Genomic DNA, 25145 nt, shown 5'->3' with positions numbered 1-25145 from the left:
AGTCTTACTTCTTTGCCATAGATCTGCAAGTGGTTGAATCTGCTCTGAACATGTTTGATCCACTAATACAGCCTGCAATATCATGATCAGCTTTGATTATTTATGAGTAAAAGGAAAATTTGGAATCAATTCTGTTCATACTTCTACTACATATTTTTGCCATCCTATAAACAGGAAAAGTCACAGTTCACTCCACTATTTCCCCCCGGTTTTCCTAGGCTTGCACAGTTTCCTCCATCCCTTGGCTTTCCTGCACTTGTGCTTATTTTGGCCTGTCGGCCGCCAGCCTCGCCAGCAGCCAAATCAGATGAGGAGGCGGAGTGGGAGTCAGGGCCAGCATCAAGGCAATCTGAGAGCTCTGAGGGGGAAGAGGGAATGGAGCTGTCAGAGACAGAGACGGACCTTGGGCCATCCATCAGCCCCCAGATGGAGAGTCAACAGATCCCAGGTCCGGAGGAGCAGGAACAGTTGGGCCCTGTGCCTGACACTCAGATACACAGAAGGCAAAGGAAAGGAGAGCAGCAGAAATCTATGGACCTCTCCTTGGGATGGAAGAGCCACCGCTGCTAGCTAAGCCCCACCTAGCTCTGGGGATCAAAGGCAGGGGGCACAGGCAAATAGGTGTGGCAGACAACTATTCGTCTCTCTGTTGGTCAGCCACTGAAAGTCTGAACTTTTAAATCCTGTTGGGGACTGTATTAGAATCTTTTCTTGGAATCTGTGGCACTGTAAGTCGGGCGTGCCTTCGGAGTGTGTGTGTATGTGTATCCACTGCTGAGAAAAGAGCAAGCGCACCCTCAGAAAGAAAGGGAGAGGGAGAGAGAGAGAGACTGACTGACTGACTGACTGACTCCTGGTGTGGAGCCGGATCAGAACAATGCTACTGTAGATTTTCCACCCCACCGTCTACTTTCACTCATACTGCACTGCATCCTACACTCCTTCCTGCACTCACAATTACATGGCACAACTCCTTTCCTCCCCTGACCTCCCTCAACTCATGCATGGCCTATATCAGGCCTCCCAGGGCTTCGGAACTCCCACTTCTGCAGCATCCAGGTATGTCTTACCTAGGACTCCGTCACTTCCTGCCTGTTGGGATTGCCATCACTATATGATGTAGTCATGTGACATCATACATCATGACCGTATTGCCACTGGATAGCACTACAGGTAGTTGTGAACTTACGATTGGTCACTTAACTGTTTGTTCACTGTCAGAATGGCCTTGGAACACGTGCTTTGTTGTTCTAAAGCACTTTTGATCCTTGTAAAACTGGTATGGTGGGTGGACCAGATGGCCCTCTCCCTACCCCACCATGCCTGGGAAGCCCAAACTCACTCTCTCTCTCTCTCTCTCTCTCTCTCTCTCTTTCTTTCTCTCTCTCTCTCTCTCTGTTTGTTTCTTTCCATTCATCTTATCACAGGGTTACCCTACGTGGCTTATACTATTATCAAGATAAATTATATCAATAACATACTACAAAAATGCAATACTCTTGGCTCAAAATGTTGCTATTCACTAACATTTTAGCCAGATTTCAGGCTTGTTCCTCCAGGGCATGGGAGGATTTCCCTTCCCTGCATGGACATAATACACTACAATTTCCATTATAATCTGAGAAATTCAAATTTTCCTAACGACTCCTTATTTGAGGACACACTGCATACAAATACTGTACAAGGTGGTCTGTATTGCAACATTCTTTTTCAGTTTAGGGAATTTCAGCAACGAACTATAAGCACTATGTAATTTTAAGTGTAAATAATAAAAAAATGAAAGAACATCACCACAGATTGCTAAAATAATTCATTTTAGTAATGTTTTAAGAATATGGTCTGGTACATTTAAACATTTATTTTAAAAAACTATTATATGAATACTGTAAACTAAATAAAAAGGTTACCAGATTTTTTTGGTGATACCTGCAAGAGAATAAGACTTCTAGTTAAATGGTTAGAGTGAAGGAAAGCATTTTGGATACAATTTGGTACTAAAATTTGGGACATTATATTAAATATGCTTGTCATCATTTATATTTGTTATGATAATTACACTGCAAAAGAATTTTTAATACTATGTGCCACAGTTGCAAAAAATATTTAAATTGCGTTTAATGAAATACGAGTAGACCAATTAAGAAAAAACTATTGTAGCTGCAGAGCTACATAATTGTTTCAAAAACACCATGTAAAACACTATAGTTTTAATCTATAGTTACTAAAATATTGGTATTAATATTATCAGTTATTATATATTGTTTTAAGAATCTAAAAATAGTAATTACTATTGGGAAAAATGGATCTGGGCCAAAGACAAATGATTAAAGAAAAGGTTATAGCTTAAGAAGTTACTACTGTGATATTTATTTCAAAGAAAAGCATGCTTTTTTTGCAAAAGAAACACTTGGTCAATTAAGAAATTTCAGCTCTTTTGTGTCTCAACTATGAACAATTATCTACGTTTAGAAATCAGTTGTCATGTATGTGTGTCCCCCGACCCACCCATGGTCAAGATAAAAAAATAGTCTTTTCTTTATTATTAGCAGCAATTAAAAACAGGTAAAAATAATTATTTACAATAAAATTTCTGTTTTGATCCTAAATAATTAAAACAAATGTAAATTCCAAGGAATTGTATTGTTCTGTCCAGTTTATACCAATATTATTAGAAGATTCTCTACACACACACACACACACACACACACACACACACACAGAGTCAAACCAGAAATTTTATTGTCAAGAACTATTTTTACCTATTTTTAAACATATACGTACATACCTACATACATACCGATACATACATACAGTGCTATGTTCACTTATATGGGTCAATGAAATTTGCCCAAAGCAATTCTAAACTCCACTAAAGTTAAAACATTTTTTTTAAACACTAAGCCTCTGATAATACAATATTAGGATATTAAATTTTGAAAAAGCAACAGAACTTAGAAATAAGTGCATTGCTCATTTTTAATAAATAAATAAATAAATTTTAAACTGCTGGTGGTTAAACAGACCAAAAAAGAGTCCACCCTTACTTTAACATGATTAAGATAAAATCCAATTGAATGGTTATGTGCTATCCGGTATTTAATCAAAAGCATTTTTCCCTATAATTATAATACAGTCCTTCAGTTGCAATATAAAAGAGAAAAGACATGAATTGTTCTGTGGAGCAGGACACAGAACAATAAACCAAAAACAGGTTTTAGTTAAAAAGTTATATTGGTGGATAAAATATAAACACTGAAATAGATGTTCACACTGGATGCATATTGGCAATGATTTACTGTAACAGCCCTGGGCTTGTGCAGAAAAATATGCAGCTTCAGCACTGTGGAGTTGGGAATTGTAGGAAAATCACTCATGTTTAGGAGAGCATAGAATTCCACAGTATCTCATGCCTATAGGCCAGAGTACAGTAACATTAAATGCAGTGGCATTGCGGTGTTGTTAGTATAAGCAAAGGGATTATCATATAAACAGGAAGCTGTTTATAGCTAATAAAATAAAAACCCACTTAATAAGCTTTCTAAGTGTGAGGAGGGAGAAACACTTTAATAAATGCTATTGTTAATGTGCAAAGAATGTGAGGTCAACAACTTCTCAATATTCAGAAAATAGAAGCCCTATATGATTAGGAAGGTACAAAACCATGCTGCTGTTGAGTATGTTATAGCTTTAACATATTGTTTCCCAAATGAGCTTTCAGCATCTCTTTACAGTTTATTTTAGCTGCTAATAATTAAGGAACATTTCCTGCTTGGCTAATTTCTTTCTTCTTCTTTTTTAACTCTCTTCTCCAAAGGAATATAAAATACGATTTATTTAAAAGATGTGTCGTGCCTGTTATTATTCTAAGCATTATTTTAATACTGAAACCTGACATTAAGTTCCAAAGTTCCAAAGATCATACACCGCTTTATTTTAAATAAAATCTCAATGGGATGTACTCCTAGGTTAGCATACACCAAGACAAAATCCTTGTGTGTCCAATCACACTTGGCCAATAAAGTATTCTATTCTATTCTATTCTATTCTATTCTATACACATGACCATAGTCTAAATCCTAATAATACACATTATTCAGTTAAGAAAAACTGTGTAGTTACTTTTATAATATCATGAAAAGAATGACAAATAAATGCATATAGGTTGGATTAATTGGTTGGATTGAACTAAACACAAATGTGCAATAAATAAATGTTCATCTGTATGTTATAGCTGATAACAAAACTGAAATATTCAGTTCCTTATGAAAAATATAGAGGCCTTCATAAGTAGAGACCTTTAAAAGATGAGCAACTTATATAATTGTGTACATTTAATTACATAGGACTGAACCTTTTTATAATTCTATTGATGCCCTATTTAAATGCTTTCCAGCATAGCACACAGACACTGAAAAAAGCTTAGGATCTTTTAAAGAAGCGAAATACTCCTAAACCTAAAATGATTATATTAAGCTCAAGGCTTCTCTCATTAACAAGTCAATTGGAAAGTGCATATTGCTACATTTCATACAAGATTTAAAGACACAAAAAGCATACAGAGAAGAAGGATGTTTTCACAAAAAGTAAGCACGTACTCTGAAGAGTAGGAACTGTAACAGTAAAAATTAAGCGGCTAGAACAGATTTTACATGGCTGAAAAGAGTGATCTGAAGGCCTTGGCATATGCACTTTGAATTACATGCTATGTTTTGTAATCATTTTTGTTTTAAACTTGTAGGATTATAAAACTTTAAATATGGAGATAGATTTCTATTGCTACATAATGTATTCATGCTTCAAAAGGTAAAAAAAATTACGATAAGATGAAAGGTAGATTTAAATGCTTGAATAAAATTTACAACATTCATTGTAAAGATATGCTCTTTTTTCTATCATTTCATTAAAAAGCAATCACAACCAATCATGAAACTGTGGTTAAAACTGGGTGACCTACTGCAAAGTGATGGCTTAATTGTTCCTTTGTCCACTTAAGAAATATTTTTGAAAGTGCTAAACAGACACTCACTGAGTGATCCCCACCGACACTCACACATACACACATCAAGAATACATTTTACACATAGCAAGCATTTATTGCTAATTTACACCTACAGTGTATTGTTAATGATAATAGCATTTTGAAATGAACAATTATTTTGCTTAGCATTCTTTGAATGCTTCATATCTGAATGAAATCTGGACTTGCTGCTATCTAATCATGCTATTTAAAATACTTGTAAAGATACCCATATTAGCATGCATGTTTTAATGCAGTAATGCAGTCCTATTATTTTAGCATAATAAATTTAAAAATATTAACCAAAGCAACAGATGACCATTGATGGATTCATTAGCGTGTCAAGCATCTTTCTTTATACATCAAGATCTGTTTATGTAATTACTCACTGAAAAGCAGACAACAAACAAACATACAGAAAGGCACACACACACACACACACAAACACTTCCGTTACCCCCAATCCAGTGCTGAAGGGGAAAAGGGCTCTATTATTACTTACCTAGCATTATCCAACGTTTGTGCAAAAAGATCATTTTGTAAAATATTTGGAGAAGAGAAAACCCCATGAAAGTGTGATAACACCGAATTGCAGACCTGTCGCAACGTCTCAAATTGCATTTTTTTTTCCCTTCTTCCCTGCTATTCCTTCTTACCACCTGTGCAAAAAGTCATCTATTTTGCAGTCACCATCAAATGCAGATACGGCAATCAAGTTCCATATTTCTCCTGGTCTTGATAAAAATTGTAGCTAAAGGTGCAAGGATGGAGAAATAGTTGTAATGTCATTCTTCTAATTCAGTCGTAAAAAAACATAAGACCCACACTGGTTTCTCATCACTAGAGCAGGAATTCCAAACAGCAGCAATCTTTCCGGGCATTCCCAGCTGAAGTGTGAAGCTGAGCTGCATTCATGTAGCCTCCTCATATTTCTCAATGTCTCTTAAACACACACACACACACACACACACACACACACAAAACACACACGGAATAAATGCTGCCCTCAGGAGTTTCAGCACATCTGGCTGCCAGCAATAAAATCTCAGAAGTAATAAAAAACGAGGAAGAGCATCCGCACAGTTATTACTGCCTAAGAGGAGGAGGAGGGAACATCCTCTGCAGCTTCTCCTCCACCCTTCCTCCTCTGGAAAAAAAAAAAAATGACTAGCACCAATGACAGAATACATGGGTCCTTTTTTGCTTTAGAACTTGAAGGCAGCAGCAGCGGCACAAACTGAAGGACCCTTCTAAAAATAGTAAGAGATTTCTAAAGGATCCGTTGTTGTTTTTTAAGCTGCACCATTATCTGCATGTGATAAAGGCTTATTCTGTGATAAAGGCAATTCTGTCCTTTGCCAGTTTAATTGGGTTTTCATGTACAGCTAAAGAACATTACAGCCGGTGCTGGATTATGTTGCGTGAGTTACTGCACACCTTGTGCTTGTGGCTCCAAGGCAATTTTTTAACCCATATTTGCAAAAAAAAATCCCCCACAGCGATTTCCCTGAGTGATCCAAAAGCAGAAAACCTGCAGCAGCCTTTTGAAATTTGCTGCATTCTATTCAGTAACGGGAAAAGGAAATTAAACCAAGAAGAGAGTCTTGGCATATTCAAAAGCATATGACTCAAACTTAGCACCCCATGAGCCGACCAACAAGACAGTGGCTGGGTAGAAAAGAAAGAAAAAACCCTGAAATACAACTAGACTATATAGCAGAAAATTCCACCTGAATAGATAAATATCATGCCACCGTTTATCCATGTACTACTAAATCAAATTACAATGCAAGAATACAAGATTGTATATACTATCACCACTAAATGGAAGAATACCAGTTAGCACATTATACTTTAGAATATGTAATTTATACCAATCACTTTTCAGAAGCACCATTAAAGTCTATACACTGAAAATGATTCTAAGAGCTAAGAAAAACAGACTGACCATTGGAAAGTTTTATATTTGGCATCTGAAGGTAAGTATCATTGTTGTTCTTAGATTGACCTACAAGTAATAAATTTACAGAGGTATTCCAATGCAGCATAGAATTTAACAAATGTATTTACAATTTTAATCATATAATACTACGTATACAGAATACTGCTACCTACTCAGAATAAATTCCGTTAAATTCACTGAGATTCATTATTGTATATCAATGTAGTGTTAGAAAGAACCACTAACTAGAGTTAGTGTTTTGTACACCACTTTGCTGCCTCCTAGTGTTCATTTGGGCAATATGCCTAATTTAGATTAATCTTAAATTGTATTTAAAACTGTGTGTTCCTTTTTTTTGCTCTCATACTGAATAATAGCTAACGAGTAACTCAAGAATAGGAAAGGCTGAGCCTATTTTACTTCCTGTAACATTTTCTTTCATTTTCTAAGTATATGTGCCACTTTGCATGATTTTCTGACTTGTCCCAATATTTATATGCACATGAAGATTTTGCAATATATGCAAGAATTTTTCTATAATGCATGCTTTTTGCATACTATTATTTTCCATGATATGTATCCATTGCAGTTTTATACTCTATATAGAAAATTATCACAATAGATAACAAAAGCAATCACATGAACACTTTTGTCCATAAATTTCACATGTAAACAATTTTGCCAGTCCAATCAAATGATTGTCATCAGATTCTGAAGGAAAAGTTCTAGTAAAAAGATTTAGGCAGCAACAAGGTGAGGAACCTAATCTGAGATTCTGGATAATACTACCGGTGAATTGTTTACTATAAAGTTAGGTTCTTGCTCAAACTCCTCCTATTCAGAGGCTGAAAGTCACAACACTGCTGGAGTTGGTATCAAGGGCTAGCCTGCTTTGAGAATTTGTTAATAGGTGAAGGGCACAGAAAGGCCCAACCCCAACAAAATCTGCTGAGTCAGCTCCACAGCTGATTTCTGAAGTAAACCACCCAGGATCACAGTGCTTTCTATTCAATAATATATCATATATTGTTATAGCAAACTGAGTTGAACGTTGACTCAACTTCTGCTCCTGTTTAGAAGCATGGCTCCCTGCTGTAGGAATATAGTCAACCTTCGGTGTTTTTATCTGCAATATTTATTTACTCGAAAACACGAAGCTCAGTGTCAGGCATCATACCAGGAATATTCTAACCAAGGGAAGAAGCATTGCAGAAGCGCCATCGTGAATGCTGAGCAAGGCAAAAGTAATTAATTGTAGGAGAGCAGCAAGGTGGCAGCAGACCAGGAAGAACACTGAGGAATGGAGTATCAGAAAGCATCGACAGGATTATAAGGCTAAGAGGCCTGGCACTCAAGGGGAATTGAAATCTGAGCCAAAATTAGTACATTATAGGAGAGGAGAGGTTAATTGGCATGGTTTTGCTTCAGCATATCAAAGAAGCAGATTTTCTGTGACCGGGCATAACTAATATACAGCAGGTTTTTTTTCATCTTTTTAAAGAATACAGTTGTGCTTCTGCCCTGGGGAGAGATTTTTTTATTTTTTATTTTTTACTTCCTTGGCTTTCTATCTACAGTGGTCCAATGCAAATCTATTCCCTTTGAACTTAAAGGAAAGGAATAACCTTTTTGCTGAGGATTTTGGCTGGCTCGGGAATTCTGGGAGTTGAAGTCCACAAATCGTAACAGGGTCAAAGTTCCCCACCCCTGATTTAAGGGATTCCATAGCGGTGGCATATACTAAAATATCACCAAATGCAACTATTTAACAATCAATACGTTGCTAAAGTATTTACATAAACATTCCCAAATTCTTATACTAACAAGGTAGCGTAGTGGCTACAATTTCAGAGATAATCTACCCCAGCCTAAACTATAATATTTCAAAATTATTGCAGATCCCAACTCGTTGCTTCCTAGAATGAAAACAATGATGCTTATAGTTGCTATCTTTGGGAGACAAAACCTTATATAGGAATTTTGTGTTTTGTGTATACTTTAAAATTATTCAGTACAGAATCACTTCAAATTTTCTGTGACCACAACACTTCTCTGATATTCATTCAAACACCCTGACTTCTTGCCAGTATTGTGCACACAGAGAGCTATGCTTACATAATAATGTTCAAACGTTTCTTCCAAATCATTTTTGAAATGCGTATGGCCATGGTGAGTTTTATCTAACAAAATTATCAGAGATTGGGTTCATCCACACATTCTGCTTGTGCCAGTACAAAGACAGGCCACTAACCATTTCCTGAGAATAGGAACACGCAGCACACAAAGTGTTCAATTATCCTAGCCGATCACAAAAGTATACTTTCTCCATCCTTTCTTGCTTTGAGTCAAAAGAAGTCTTTCCCAACTTCTGCCAAAACAAATAATGATATGTGGTTTACCTGCTATGCTTTTTTTGTAGTATATAAATGCCTCCAATTGGCAACTATGTGTTATATGTGCCTTCTCCTCTCCATCCAAAGGTTGATGCCCTCCAAGGCCATTTCATCCTGGGCTGCTGGGAGTCTGTCCTCTTCTGAAGAAGCTGAACATTATGAAACTGGTGAAATGATGGGCCTTTTTGTTATTGTTTTACCAGTAGACTATCAGAATAACAAACTATTGCTTTTTCTCCTTTTTTTTTTGTTTCATCAGTCTTTAGGTGCACCAATAAAAGGCTTAACTTTTGCTCTCTGTTTTGAGCTTGTTCACTGGACATCAATGACATACTCGAGAGCTTTTTAAAAAATAAATAGATGAACTCTCAATTATCTCTTCTAGCCCAAGTGACAGGAAGCATAGTAAAAACTGTGGTGTGGTTTTTTTATTCCTACTGCCCAGCAGTGGATAGATGGGAAGTCATTGGGGGGATGGGAGCAATAGCATGCCCTCAGAGAGTGACCACAGAAGGAAAAGTAATTGCTAGAAACAAACAAGTTGCAGTTGCCACGGCTGGTTCCAAATTAACAAATTTGTTGGTGCTGAGAGAACAATGAATTCATGAATACACAGTGAATTTCAGCAAAGCCTCCTTTCTTCATTATTGTCTGCACACTCAATGATCGTGAAGACTTTTGATAATTTACCATGATGACTGAAATTATGTCATCATGGTATGTCATCATTGGTTACAAAGATATGAAATTAGACGTCTAGGTAACCACCACAGCCTATGAGAAAGGAAGGAACAGCTCACTTTTTACATCTCGAAGGATCAAATCTCGGTCGGTCATCGGGACCAGAGGTTTCGACTTCTGAGCTTTCGGACTTGTGCTGAAGCCTATCGTCAGGGAAATTCGCTCTCACCAGAATGTTCTCTCACATTCTGTTTTGAAAAATGGGTCAAAGAGGCCATCTACATTAAGATTGAGAGCCCTCCCTCTACAAAGGGGAGGGATATGATGCCATCGATTTTCTGTTTACAACAATTCAGCAGTTCCATGAAAGTTCCACACCCTTTTGAACTATTGAGGTGATCCTGAGGGCACAGATAAACCTCAAAGTGGCCTCAACAACTCTCAGAAAGAGTGCTAAGAACCAGATGGCCGGAAGGAATATAAATCTTTCCATTTTCCACCATTCATTTATCCGGGGACATGTATATTTGCCCTCATTCGTGACTTCTTACATCTGCCAATAACCAATGACTACAACAGCCTAATACATTCAATTTTCCTATAAGCATCTAAAACATTATAGCATCTTATTGTGACAGGATTAACAAACAACACTATTCACTGGTAACATTAAGTTCTATGTTCATTTTCCTTATTGCCTTGGCTTATGAAACATAAATCAATTGATAATCCATTTACACTGTGTGAAGCTACTTATTGTTGCAGCCAAAATCTGGCTCACTTAGAGCAACCACATCGCATTGAAGATACAACGTAAATTTATTAGCATGCATACTATACAATGTACACAGAGCTTGTAGCAAAGCATTGGCTGTTTGCTGAGTAGTCTTGAATAAAAGCAACACCACACCTTATACTGTATATCTTTGGCTACTACATTTCAAAGGAAAGAAAAAGAAAAAGGCTGACATAGTATAAATTATAACATAATATTAGGATGTTTTTGATAAATCCATTTGGGTGATCTTCACATTTTTTTTCTCCCTTCCTACTAAGTCAGCATGTCAGCTATATCATTTCTGAGATATGGCCAATAAATCAATTTGAATTGGATTCACAACCATCTATGATATGCCTCTCCGTACTGGTAAACTATTATAAGAAAATATTCATCTATTTTGTTTTACGGGGCCACCGATCCCTATCTGATTCCTTACTCTGTCACTCTGTCAGGGTCAGTCCAGCTTGATGTAAATGTTTTCTTATAATGGCACCTTAAATAGTTCATGTATATGGAGAGGCACCTCATAAGTGATGGTGAATCCAATTCACATGTGCATGGGAGGTATCTTTTACCACCATAATAGTAAGAGTTGCTGGCAATATATCACATTGTTTTCATGTGTGAATGATAAGAGGCTCTTCCCTCCAGTTACCATGCTTAATAATATTAATATAGCTCTGGATATTATATTTTGTGGGCCCTTTAGTGTAGAGTATCCTTATTTTTATTATTATTTTGTAATTGATTGTGTTAAGTTGTATTAGTATTTAGTATTTATTTGATTTGTCAATCACTTACAAGATACAGGTATAAGAATAAATATAGTTTTGAATACATGAGATAGATACTTATAAGGAAAATAAAAAACAATAGGACAGGGACGATAGGCTCGATTGGTGCGCTTATGCACGCCCCCTACAGGCCTCTTAGGAAGGGGATGAGGTCAATAGTAGACAGTCTAAGGTTAAAGTTTTTGGGGTTTGGGGAAGAAACCACAGAGTCAGGTAGAGTATTCCAAACATTGACCACTCTGTTGCTGAAGTCGTATTTTCTGCAGTCAAGTTTGGTGCGATTAACCTTGAGTTTGTATCTATTGTATGCTCTTGTGTTGTTACAGTTGAAGCTGAAGTATTCATTGACTGGTAGGACATTGCACTGTATGATTTTATATACGATACTTAGATTGGACCAAAGGTGGCGTAGCTCTAGGTTTTCTAGGTCTAGAATTTCAAGGCCTTGTGGCATAAGGTATTCTACAATGAGTAGAGGAGCAGAGAACTCTTCTTGTGAAGTATTTCTGGACTTTTTAAATTGTGTTAATATCAGATACATGATATGGGTTCCAGACTGATGAGCTGTATTCAAGTATAGGTCTAGCAAATGTTTTGTATGCTCTAGTTAGTAGTGTGATATTACCAGAGAAGAAGCTATGTAGGATTAGATTAACAACACTTAATGTCTTTTTGGCTATGTAGTTACAGTGGGCTCTAGCACTTAGATCATTTGAGACGAGTAATCCAAGGTCCTTGACAAAGTTTGGATCCTCAACAAGGTCTTGACTATTTAGCTTGTATTTTATTTTCTGATTTTTTTTTTTGCCAATATGTAAGACAGAGCATTTATTTGTTGAGATTTGAAGTTGCCATTTGATTGACCATTCTGATACATAGTCAAGGTCTTTTGGGAGAGTAGTAGTATTGTCCGTGGTGTTGAATAGCTTTACATCATCAGCAAAGAGAACACAATTGCTCTTGATATGATCACAGAGGTCATTTATGTGGAGTATGAAGAGAGTTGGTCCTAAAACACTGCCTTGGGGGACCCCACTGTTGACAGGTACAGAATTTGATAGGACGCTCCCAATTTTGACCATTTGTTGTCTGTTTGACAGGAAAGCTTCTATCCAGTTATGTAGTGTCCAGAGATACCATAAGATTTTAGTTTTAGTAGTAGTTTGTTGTGTACCACTGAATCAAAGGCTTTACAGAAGTCTATGTAGATTGCATCTACTGCTTTGCCCTGATCAAGTTGTGTAGTCCATATGTTTTTGCAGTGTAAGAGTTGCAGATTACATGATAGTTTTTTTCTGAAACCAAATTGTTTATTGGAGAGTAGGTTGTTTGTCTCTAAGTGGAGGATAATGGATTGGTTAATAATTGATTCCATGACTTTACAGGTGACATAGCATAAGGAGATTGGTCTGTAATTTTCAACTAGGCTGGGGTCTCCCTTTTTGAAGATGGGGATGAACGTGGCTTGTGACCATAGTTTTGGCAAGGAGCTGGTCCTGAAAGATTTTTCAAAGATTATGCTTAGAGGTTCAGCTATAGCAGTGGATAGCTTTTTTAAGAAGTAGGCACATATTCCGTCCAGTCCAATAGATAGGGATGGTTTTAGATTGCACAGTGTTTTTTCAACAACGTTTTCCATAAAATCGATATGTATTAGATCATTGTAGTTGTCTGTGGTTCAAGTAGGAAGTACCGGGCTTGATCCATTGCTGTTTACAAATACTGAGCCAAAGAATGTGTTAAAGAGGTTTGCTTTGATGGTGTTGTCATTGCAATCTTTGCCACTAGGTTGTTTACAAAATTGTAGAAAGCACGGGTGGAATTTGTGCGTTGAAGGTTTTCCTCTTGTTTAATGTGATAATTAGTGCATTCAGTTTTTATCTGGTGGCATAGATTTTTGTATCGGCTTTTGAAGTTGGCAATGTGACCAGATTTTGTTCTTTGCCAAAGTGATCTCTTTTTGGATTGAAGCTTCCGTATTGTCATGGGTAATCTATTTTTCCTGATTTTGGGAGTTGTTATTGGTACATATAGTTTGATGGCTCTTTTGATTTCGAGTAAGAATATGTTGTAATGGTCTTCAACAGTATTGCATCCAGTGAATAGAAATTGCCAATCAAGGGAAGAGAGATCATTGATTATAAGATCATAGTTGCCTTTTTTGAAGTTACAATTGGGGATTTTGTCATTGTGATGATTTTTGTGTGGACGTATGTTGAGACAAAAGTCAATCATGTTGTGGTCACTGTTGGAAAAGGGTTCTTTAATTTGTATTCCGTAAATTGAATTCAAACTATTGCAGAAGATGAGATCGAGGCAATTGTTAAGCCTAGTATTGTTGGTTACTAGTTGTTCCAGTCCCAGATTTGTTACAGCATTGTAGAAGGTAGCATGTATGGGTTCAGTTGTACATTCGTTTAGGGTCCAGTTAATATGAAGTAGATTGAAGTCACCAAGAAAGATAAGTGTGTGTGTGGGCAGGAAGCTGCCATGTTAGTAGTGTATTTAGCTTGTTTCGATGTCATGATCAGGGGCTCTGTAACATAGTAAGAACCAAAATGTGATATTTAAGGTCAGTTCACAGATGATGGTCTCAGGAAGAGCAAGCTCTTGGGTAACTTGGATGTTTTTTAGATGTAAGGACTTTTTATAGAAGATAGCAACACCACCTCCTCTACGAATTTCACGATCTGATCGGTAAACATGATAGTCACTTACTGAAGTAAAGAAGTCAGGGAGAGATGCATTGAGCCATGTTTCACAGACAAATATGATGTAGAATTTAGCCTTATTTAGTAAGAGGAGAAATTTGGGTATTTTATTTACAAGGCTTCTTGCATTGAGTAGCTTGCATTTAAGACCAGCTGCAGTTTGAATTGAGGTAGTTGGGGGCGTGCGTGCCTAGTCTTGGGTGATGGTGGATTGGTTGAAGTTTGTATTTTTATTCCATATTTATAGTTCAGTTATACTGCTACTGCTACTGTATTAGTTCCAAGTGAGGTATTGAATAAATAAGACTTCAAAATTGTAAACAGGTCCTTTAGGAAATAAACAACTAGAGACAAAAAGGCCAACAAAGGCATTTTACCTGGGATAATTTTATCATAAAGACATAAAGAAAAAGATATCTACCAGCAATAGAAGGATAATGTTAATATTGTTAATAATAGTACAAGCATTGTAGCATGAAAATGATAGTAAAATGATAGTAAGACAGTAAGTACAATGCAACCCACAATACACCTGAAATCAGTTGATTTCAGAAATCAGGATTACTCATGAATTTTGGATTGATTGAATACCATAAAGAAAACCAAGAAATTCAGGGAATGTGTGTGTGTGTGTGTGTGTGTGTGTGTGTGTGTATAAGTTTTCTTAAGTTTTCATGGCTATTTATATGTATGGTATTCAGCTTTGTTCGGGTATTTTCCCACGTCATTATAGTTGTGCTTTTAAATTTGTAGCAACATTTCGGCAGAATCTCATCTGCCATCATCAGGCTTCTGTATAATGTTCGTCTGAGAGTCAGACTTTCACAGCCGTTTCAGTTTAAATTTGGTGCTAGCCTATGCTATGCCAGAATGGTTTTTTCTTCATCCTGATTGGTTGGGAGTCTTGGTCTGTGTTTATTGGTCTTGGAGTTTGCTGTGATTGGTGTTTCTAATATCTTCTGTCAGTTTTGAGGCTTTTTTTTTTGTCTTGATTGGCTGGCAACATTGTGTTTCCTGTATTGGAGGCTTTTAGTGCAGCTTGGTACTGACAGCCAACGGCTTCCACAAAAGCAAAATCACTGGCTTAATCCACAAAAACACACTGAGACATAATGGAGATCTAGAAGATGAACAGACCTATGGAACAGCTGTCCTGCCCTACATAAGAGGTACTACAGACAAAATCAGTAAGATACTACACAGGCATCACTTCAAGACTGCCTTCAAAACAGACAGAAAAATAGCAGTCATCCTAAGAAACCCCAAAGATAAAATTGACCTGGAAAACCAAGTCATATATGAAGTCCCCTGCGCCTCATGCCCTGCCACATACATCGGACAGACCAATAGAAGAATAAGTACCCACCTAGATGAACACAAAAATGCAGTAAAAAAGCTGGAACACACTTCCTCACTTGTCCAACACATGAAAGCCACAGGTCATAGTATCGACTTCAATGACACCAAAATCCTAGCCACTATAGAAAACCCCAGCTACAGAATTATCAGAGAAGCCATAGAGATTGTAAAAAGACCTGAAAGCATGAATAGAAGAGATGACTCCACCAGACTGTCAATTATCTGGAAGCCTGTACTCTCAAACAAAAAAAATCTCCACACCACAAGCCAGGCAAACACCTGGGCACAAACAGCCCTCCCCATACCTCCAGCTCAAACACACCCCAACCAGGCACCCAGATGAAACCTAGCTTCCTAATAAATGATAGCCGTCCGTTTACTCGGAGCCAAGCCGCACTAAAAGCCTCCAATACAGGAAACACAATGTTGCCAGCTAACCAAGACAAAAAAAGCCACAAAACAGACAGAAGATATTAGAAACACCAATCAAGCAGAACACAGCAAACTCCAAGACCAATAAACACAATCCAAGACTCTCAACCAATCAGGATGAAGAAAAAACCATTCTGGCACAGCAGTAGGCTAGCACCAAATTTAAAACAGAAACGGCTGTGAAAGTCTGACTCACAGACGAACACAATACAGAAGCCTGATGATGGCTGATGAGATTCTGCTGAAACGTTGCTACAACTTTAAAAGCACAATTATAATGACGTGGGAAAATACCCGAACAAAGCTGAATACCATACATACATACATACATACATACATACATACATACATACATACATACATGGTTTTCTTTATGGTCCATGTACATTTTAATAAAATATATAATTATTTTATTAAAGTTACCCAAAATTTTCTCATATACTCTGCAAAATATCTGTTTAGCTATGATCCCACCACAGCAGTTGCTTGAAAATGGGAAAGTGAGGAATTATACACCCAAAATAATGAAAACTACAATATTATCATTTATTATGCATCAAAACAGACCTTCAAGGATGTAGAAAGGACAATTCTTTATAGATTTGAATCTACCGCCTGTCTTTTATACCTATGTTCCCCATAGTGAACACACAAATAAAATGCATCACCAATAAATTGTTTTGAATGTTTCCCTGTCACCACAAAAGTTACTAATCACTGCTAAAGCTACTGATATACATCTAACGTCTCTCTACTGTTAAACTAAAACTGAATATTTAAGTAATGTTTTTAAGCACAGTTTGAGACTCAGCTGTTGTATTTTTAGGATGCACAGAAAACCGCAGAGATAGTCAGATTGCACTTCAGAAGATAAATCAGATACTTAGTACAGGATTTGCAAAATACAATCAATTTATTTTATTGATTTTATTCATGTATACATTGCTTTTCAAACTAAAATATTTCGAAAATAGCCCATAATATGAGTAATAAAGCAACAATAAAACAATAGACTCCTGCAATGCAGTCTACATGGGGCTGCAACAAGCTGCAACTGGTCCTGAATGTGGTAAAGCAGACAATTAGGTGCATAGCTCATCTCAAGCTCATGTAACAGATTTCCTGTGTGAGCTGCACTTTTTACCAGTAGGCTCCTAGAGGTGCTGTTTATTACCTATAATGCCCTTCATAGGTGCCTGTTTATCTAAAAGATCATCTGTCTTCTCTGGCTTCTGTCCAGCTTGTATGATCAGGCAGAGCTGCCAATGCTCCAAATCCCATCCACTAAAAGTTTCACGTAACGACATGAAAGAAGGGCACATGTCTCTTTCCCTCTGGAGCACCATTCCCACCAAGACATGTATGGCCTCACCTTGGCTATGTTCAGAAGAACTCTGAAGACCTGGCTCTTTTCCCAGATCTTAAGTTAGGAGGTGGTGGATCTCGCCTGCCTAGGCTGCCTCCTAATGGCCGCTTTTCTGATGGTTTTCACGGGGTTTGTGGTTTTCACTGAATTTATTATTTTAAAAGACTTACATCGTTGGCCATATTTTTACGTTTCAATTTATATTTCACCATTGTTGTAATTTATTTATTTTTTATTTATTGCATGCCACGTATTGCTATCCAAAAAAACTCTGGGTAGCTTACAATGTAGTAAAATAGAAATATAAAAACAATTATGAATATAACAATTAAAATTACAAGAATTAAATACAGAGTAAAATCCACAGGCTTGAACAGAGCGGGGGTGGGTTCCTTCTCTGTCACTGCACCAACCACCTCCAGGCTATAAATGATTCAGGGCAGCAAGGATACATAATTCTTCTTTCTACTCTTTATTTTCCCCACAACAACCACCCTATGAGGTGGGTTGGGCTAGGACAGAGTGACTACTGGCCTAAAATCAGCCAGCCACCTTTCATGCCTAAGGTAGGACTAGAACTCGTGATCTCAGAGTTTCTAGCCTGGAACCTTAACCATTGGCCAAACTGGCTCCATTGTAACCATAAGCATGGATAGCTCGCAAAACATTAAAAATAATAAACCCCGAATACAGATAAATAAAGTAAAATAAAATAAAAACTCATGGTGCCCCAAGGCAACATTCTCTCACGTATCCACATATCATCATGCTGGGCATCAAACCCATCCTGCCCCAGTACTTATGGGAAGAGACAAATCTTCAAGATCTGTTAAAAGGTGAGGAAGATCCTACTGGATCTTGGGAGGAAGGGTTTTCCACAGGGCAGGGGCAGCAGTGGAGAAGATATGCACCCTAAGTCCCACTAGACAACAACATTTAAGGAAGGAACCTGGAATGTGTCCTCTATATTTGACCTAATAGAATGGGCAGATACCATCAGTTCCATAAATAACCTGATCCAGTTCTCACATGGCTTATAGGCTTTATAGCACTTTGAACTGATCTGGAAATAAACTGGAAGGCCCTACAGCTTGCACAGCAATGGTGTAATATGGGTGAACCAAGAAGTGGTTTTGAGGGGTTCTTGGGGTTCGCAAACTTTTACCGGCAATTCATCCCTTCCTTTGCAAGGATTGCCAAACCCACGATGGACCTCCTAAACACAGTCCAGGAACAAAATCCCAGAGAGGACAACCCCTACAGTGGGACCTAACCTGCCAAAAGACATTTGAAACATTGAAAGAACAGTTTGCAAAAGAACCAGTGCTGAAGCATCCTGACCCCGAATAACCCTTCATCATTCAAGCGGACACCAGTGGTGTGGCAGTGGGAGCAGTTTTACTCCAAAGAAATAACCAAGGAAGCCTGCAGCCCTGCGCCTACACCTCCCACAAGCTCACGGACACAGAGAGGTAATGGGCTACATGGGAAAAAGAATCTTTTATGGTGAGATGGGCACTGCAAACCTGCTGCCACCTGCTGGAAGGGGGGCAGAGACCATTCGAAATCTGGACTGACCATAAAGAACTGTGATGCCACATTCTAGATCTGTTGTAATTTCTGCATGGTTTTCAAGGGCAGCCCTATGTAGAGCAGATTACAGTAATCAACCAGGAAATGACCATGAACAAGGTTTCTCGGACCAGGAATGGGTGCAACTGATGCACAAGATGGATCTGTACAAACAAGCACCCTTAGCCAGGACTGCTATTTGTTCTGCGAGCAGAAACCATAAGTCAAGGAAGACCCCAAGAATGTACACCAACTATGTCTGGGAGAGAGCTATCCAAACAAGAATGACATATCAATAGACCCGGGAGAATCAAACAACTGGTTTCTCCATTCCCTTCAAGTCTTTGACATTAAGCCAACAATATTACTTGGCTGGCCAATGTGAAATGTAGAACTTGAAATCATCAGCATATTGATAATACCATGCTTCACACTACCAGATAAGCATTTTCAGAGTCTCATGTAGACCAGTGGTGGGATTCAAAAATTTTTACTACCAGTTCTGTGGGTGTGGCTTGGTGGGTGCGGCTTAGTGGGTATGGAAGGTGAAGGATATTGTAAAATCTCCATTCCCTCCCCCCTCCCACTAGCCTGCTTTCCAGGTCCGTTCTCCTGTGCAGGGCAACGAAAGAAGACCCAGGTGATCGGCTGGGACTTGGGAGGCAGAAAGTAGATGGGACAGGGTCCGTCAGAGGTGATCTTTGCCGATTCTCCGAACTACTCAAAGTTTCTACTACCAGTTCTCCAGAACTGGTCAGAACCTGCTGAATGCCACCTCTGATGTAGACATTGAAGAAGAGCAAGAGACTTGAGTAACCAGCTCAAATTCCTCCCAGATAACCAAGCTCAGACGTGGCTCAGTCACTTCCAAAGTACAGTATATGCTCAGCCAACAACTAATTCCAAGACAAATTGAATGACATTATCCAACAGATGAGGAGAATATTCCTCATAGCTATTCTGCAAAGGCTCCTCCAATCACTCTTTACCCAAAAGGGACCTGATTATTCCTAATAGGGCCATTGGCCATCTAACTGCAACACAAAAAAAGTAGATTAGTAAACTCACCTTGCTACTCTAATCATCATAAGTTTTAATAAAGGCTCTTATCTGTGACAGATCAGTTTCACTCCTTATCTTTCACCAGCAGGGCTTTAGGGATTTCTTGTGTTTTTCACCTCCTGCAGTTCCTCAGATAACCAAGGGACCATGCAAGATCCACAAGTGCAGAATCCACATTCCAGGTCCCTCAATCACTTGGGATAAACTGATTTTAAAAGCCTCTCTTTTATTCAGATCTCACTCTTTTCTTCAGATCTCACCCTCTTTCTATGAAGGGACTGTTGTTAACTAAACCTGATCTTCTCCATTTCTTACCCAAAAGCAGGAGACAAGTCCAGCTTCATTCAGCCCCCTCTCCAAAATAACAAATAAGAATTTTTTTAAAAAAACATATGCTGCAAATGCAAGTCTTCCCCTACAGGCCACCATAATTGAAATCATGCCAATCCATCTAAATTCTGAGTCCCAGAGAAAGAGAAGACGCTGCCAAGACGAGTGTTGGCCATTTGGGCAGCCAAACAGCAGCCACAAGACCCAAGTCCGTTCTTCCACAAGGCCACCACCTATTCCAGGCCCCACTGCTGCTGTCTGTCTTGGCGTTCATCCTCTTTCAAGCAAGGAGTCTTACTCCCAGGAAGCTGTAGCCATGGACACCCCGCCATAATTGCCTGGCCCAGCCAACTACCTTCCTGTTCTCGGCGCAAGCCAGGAGGTGGAGAATGAAAAATAAGGCTACTGTTAACCTGATTTCCTCCCCTCCGCATCACTGTGCCTTCAGAAGCCTGTCAAATGCCACCAGTCAGCTGCCCTGAAAGTAGCTGATCCTAGCCCCACGAGGCTCTGCTGACAGACAGCCATGCCCTTTCACACTTTTGAAGCTGCGAATCTGCAACTTGCTACCCGTCCACCAGTCCACCGCTGTCCAGCCAGATCTAAACAGGATTTTGCTATTTCTCAGCCGCTGCCTCTGTTGCTTTTCACATCCTCCCTTGGTAACCCTTGGCTCCCCAGGGTTGCTGGCAATGTATCGCACAGTGGAAGAAATCACCAAACTTCACACCCCCACACCAATATACAAAAACCATCAAAAACTATAACTAGAACTATAAAACTATATCCATCACCCATGGTACCCAGGGCCATAATGGGGGGAATCCTCTATAATTGTTTTTACTGCTCAGAACCATAGACCTAGCAGTCTTGTGCACTTGTAGAATAAAACAAGATAATTATAGTGAAGAATTCAAACCCCAGATGAAAAATGCAGACGTGATCTAACATTTAAATACTCGGCAATAACCATTTCCTCGTGCTTCTTACAGATGAAAACACAAGGTGAAAAGTATCTGTGGGGGCTATGCTTCAAAGCAGAAGTGTGGCAGCATGTGCAGCACCTATAAATTGTCTGCATTCAAATGACATGCTTGGGTCTGTTTCTTCTCATTTTTTAAGAAACCTAGTTTCCACTATTATACTAAAACAAAAGTAAGCAATATTTTTGTATCGGGTTACTTGTTTAATGTTGAGAGCAGGCTAAAGAGCAGAAAGAAAGTGACTGTTCTATAAAGGCCAGTCACAAAAAAAAATTTTCAGAAGAACTACCTATATTTTCTTGATGCAAAATAACTCTGAAATTTAAATAGGTTGCATAAGGAGTCGGGGTACTGTACTGTTATTAATTTTCTTGACCCCCCTTAACAGACATACAGATATTGGTAGATACACATATTTAAAAGTCATGGAATATATTTGATAAGTTTGAGCTTTGAAAACATTATTTTGCAATGGTTCCAGTTCTTTGTCTCAGTAGTATCAGATAAGTGGCTTTATAAAAATTTGTCAAAGATATCCAAGCAATTTCATACGTTGCCTACATGAATCCACTAGTTGTTCAAAGCCCTAGAGTAAGAGACCAGTTTATTACACTCCACCTTAATGTCAAATGTGTCCACTAATTTTTGGAACAATTCATTTGTCCTATATAGAATCCAGAGGGTCATTGCTGGCAGACAATGGCATATATTAAATTGTAGGAAGAGCATGTAAAGGCACTTCTAATCTTGTATTTGTTAGGACAAATCTCAGAGTAGACCAAATAGGACTTAAAACAAGAGTAAAGTAATATCAGGCCATTTCAATTTCCCAGGACACTTCATGGTAGACTTCAAAGTGGCTGTTTTGAAAAAAAAAAATTGAATTTTAACAGCACCATCTAGTGATAAATTGCTGAACTCACATACATCAAAAAGTTTCACACAAACTCAGATCTCGGTGCATACAATGGGATTGGGTTTTTTTTTTAACACGTTTACATTTTTTATAACTGCTAATAGATACGTATTATCTGCATAACTGCACTATCAAGTATTCGTGCAATGTATCATTTCTGACTGTGGGAGGAAAACCCCCTCAATAGACCTTTATACTGGATGGAAGGTTTAAATATGAAGATATGAAAATATGAAGGTTTAAATATGAAGATGTGAAGAGCTATTGAGGGAACTAAATTTCACCTGTAACATTTCCATACAGCAATATCATCACTACATTTTACACCAGCTGCAGTTTGTGAAGCCTATCAAAGGCACTTATACTGTAGCAATATAAAGTTACCAGATTATGAACTAAGGTGGTTAGGCTATCACTTCTGAGGAATGGGCTTACCTATACTGGCCGGTCAAAACTTGCCAAATAAACTCCAAAACATATAACTTTCCAGTAATAACAATAGACTACATTTACTACGGTTGCAGTCAACCTACCTGGTTTTCCCCTCACAATCTTTGGTGCCCTATATCCCTCTGTTGCAGTGAGTGTGGCATTCAGGTAAGACCAAGGCATTAGACCAGCCTGGAAAATGGAGGGAGAGATGGCAGCAGGAATGGGCCTGCAGCCATAAGGCGGCAGAAAGAGGCGGGGAAGGAGTGGTAGTGGCCAAGACTTGTCCCTGGTTTACTCCCATCTTGCTCTTGAACAACAAACAGCATCAAGCCTTAATTGCTGTGTCCTTAAGATTTAATATTACTTAAATAAAATAAATATTCACAATTTATTATGTTTTATTAGTATTGTATATTTATTTTCTGAAAAGGTGCGTGTGGTCCATCATCAACTCTCAGGCAGGTCCTCACTCCTACATGGAAAAAGCTGGCCAACCCCTCCTTTACAAGATCATGCTGATATATAAAACAAACCTGCCAACTTCTAAAAGTGGCTAAATACATCCTTAAATTCTTGCTAATCGAACATATTAACAAGATAGCAACTTTTTTTCAAAATAAACCAAGCCAGTTCCTTACCTGTCTGCTGTGTCACCCGCCACCTGTCCTCCTGATCCGTTTATGGACCCTTGTCTTGTAATCCCTTGAGATCTACTTCGTTCCAGGGCTGACTGTCCTTGCAGCTTTGTTTTTTTGTCCTGAGGTGCTTTTTCATTCTGCAGTCCTCTAAAACCCACTTGATCAGACTTCTGTGGGGTGTTAGTTCCACTATAAAACCATGCTCCAGATTTTGTGAGGATTTCTTGTTGTTTTCGACATGAATTACACACCCACATTACCTAAATATAATGGGCAGGAAAACATGGTTGTCAGTTTTTTTAAAGTAATCTTTGACAAATTCACACTAAAATGAGATGTAATAAATTATTATAGAACATTAAAAATAGCATTAAATGACAATATTTTAAATTAATACAATTTTATCCATGTTTTTAAGTTTAACTACTTGTTTAATCATATTTAACAAAGTTCAAGGTCCATATAAGTTCTTTTCTTAATACAATAGCATAAACAACATAACTTATAGAACTTAATCTTTGATCACGAATTGTCTTAAAATTACAATCTATACATCTTATAAGTATTTATTATTTCTAAAATCAGTAATTTTGACAATGCACAGAAAAACACAGGATACCACTCTGTGTCAATTCAACAGGAGGTAAATTAAGATGTAAAGGAGCTTAGAATGGAACAGTCAACAACATTCCAAGCCATTGTATAGCAGTCTTTCATATCAAGATATATTGGGAAGGAGGGATTCCTGATTTCTTTTTCCCCTTCATAGATCACAGCTGTGATCCAGCTTATTTTTGAATTTGGTCGTTCTTCTGCCACTTCCAAGCATCAGGCTTGCTCGTCTACAGTTCCCAAAACATTATTTTGTAGACAGGCAGGCAGAGAAAATTCCAAGCCTCCTTATAGAACTTCTTTTCAAAATTCTGTTGGATTGGAAAGTATATATTGGTAATCCTTGTTTAACAATGAGAATTGGGACTTGAATTTCCTTTGCTAAATGGCATGGTCATAAAGTGTGACATCATGTGATCCCATCACTTACAGATGCTGGTTTCAGCACTTTCCAGTGGTTCATTTCACATCATCATCAAGGGAGGACATCACATAGTCACCATTTTGTGATCTCCTGCTGGTTTCCCCACTGATTTTGTGTCAGCCTCCCCAAATAAACCAGACAGAAACGTGACCAGATGAGCTATTCTAATTTATTGTAAGGCTTAGTAAACAGAACCTTCCAAGTCTGAAAGTACAAATCTCCCCCTGTCATTTTTTAACAGCCTAGCCAAACTTAGGAAGGGCAGATCCTTCCTAAGTTTCTTTATTTGATCATTAAGTCATTGGGGACTCCTCCTTTTCTTATTCTCTAGAAATATTTATTCCCCTTTCCCCTCAAGGACATTCCTATATACCATTGCCCTTTGCTAACTGGAAACCAGAACATCCCGAATGGTGACCACATGATTGTAGGATGCTGCAACCTTATAATCATAAGCTGGGTGCCAAAAGCCCAGATCGCAATTACATGACCAGGGGGTTGCTGTGACAGCTGGAACTTTGAGGACTGGTTGTATCATAATTCAGCACTATCGCACATCGCATGTAATGGTGCAGTGCAGCCTACTCTGCTTGCAGCTCTTCAGGTAGTAGTTCATCTGGCAACTGTAGAACTGGCTGCTCACTGTCAATTTCCTCCCAGAGTCTGAGCTGGCCATGAAAGCACCCTAATAACAGCTGAA

General features: G+C 38.2%; 1 protein-coding gene across 29 annotated transcripts in view; it reads right to left on the bottom strand.

Annotated features, from left to right (window-relative positions):
- Nucleotides 1–25145, bottom strand: part of RIMS2 (regulating synaptic membrane exocytosis 2) — a 279536-nt gene that overhangs the window by 189864 nt on the left and 64527 nt on the right. For 26 of the 29 annotated variants that reach the window (XM_087931589.1, XM_087931590.1, XM_087931593.1 and 23 more), the window contains one exon: nucleotides 23410–23669. In XM_087931589.1, coding sequence (XP_087787715.1) covers nucleotides 23410–23669 — 260 coding nt within the window. Of the gene's footprint in view, nucleotides 1–5519; nucleotides 6072–23409; nucleotides 23670–25145 lie in introns of those variants that run through there. The other 3 variants (XM_087931601.1, XM_087931603.1, XM_087931604.1) reach the window with 3 other exon arrangements.

The sequence above is a fragment of the Pseudonaja textilis genome, chromosome 3 (genome assembly GCF_049901715.1).
Source record: "Pseudonaja textilis isolate UNSWEBS1 chromosome 3, rPseTex1.2, whole genome shotgun sequence".
NCBI classification, from domain to species: Eukaryota; Metazoa; Chordata; class Lepidosauria; order Squamata; family Elapidae; genus Pseudonaja; species Pseudonaja textilis.
The sequence above is the reverse complement of the archived record's forward strand: the minus strand, read 5'-3'. Positions and strand labels throughout refer to the sequence as shown.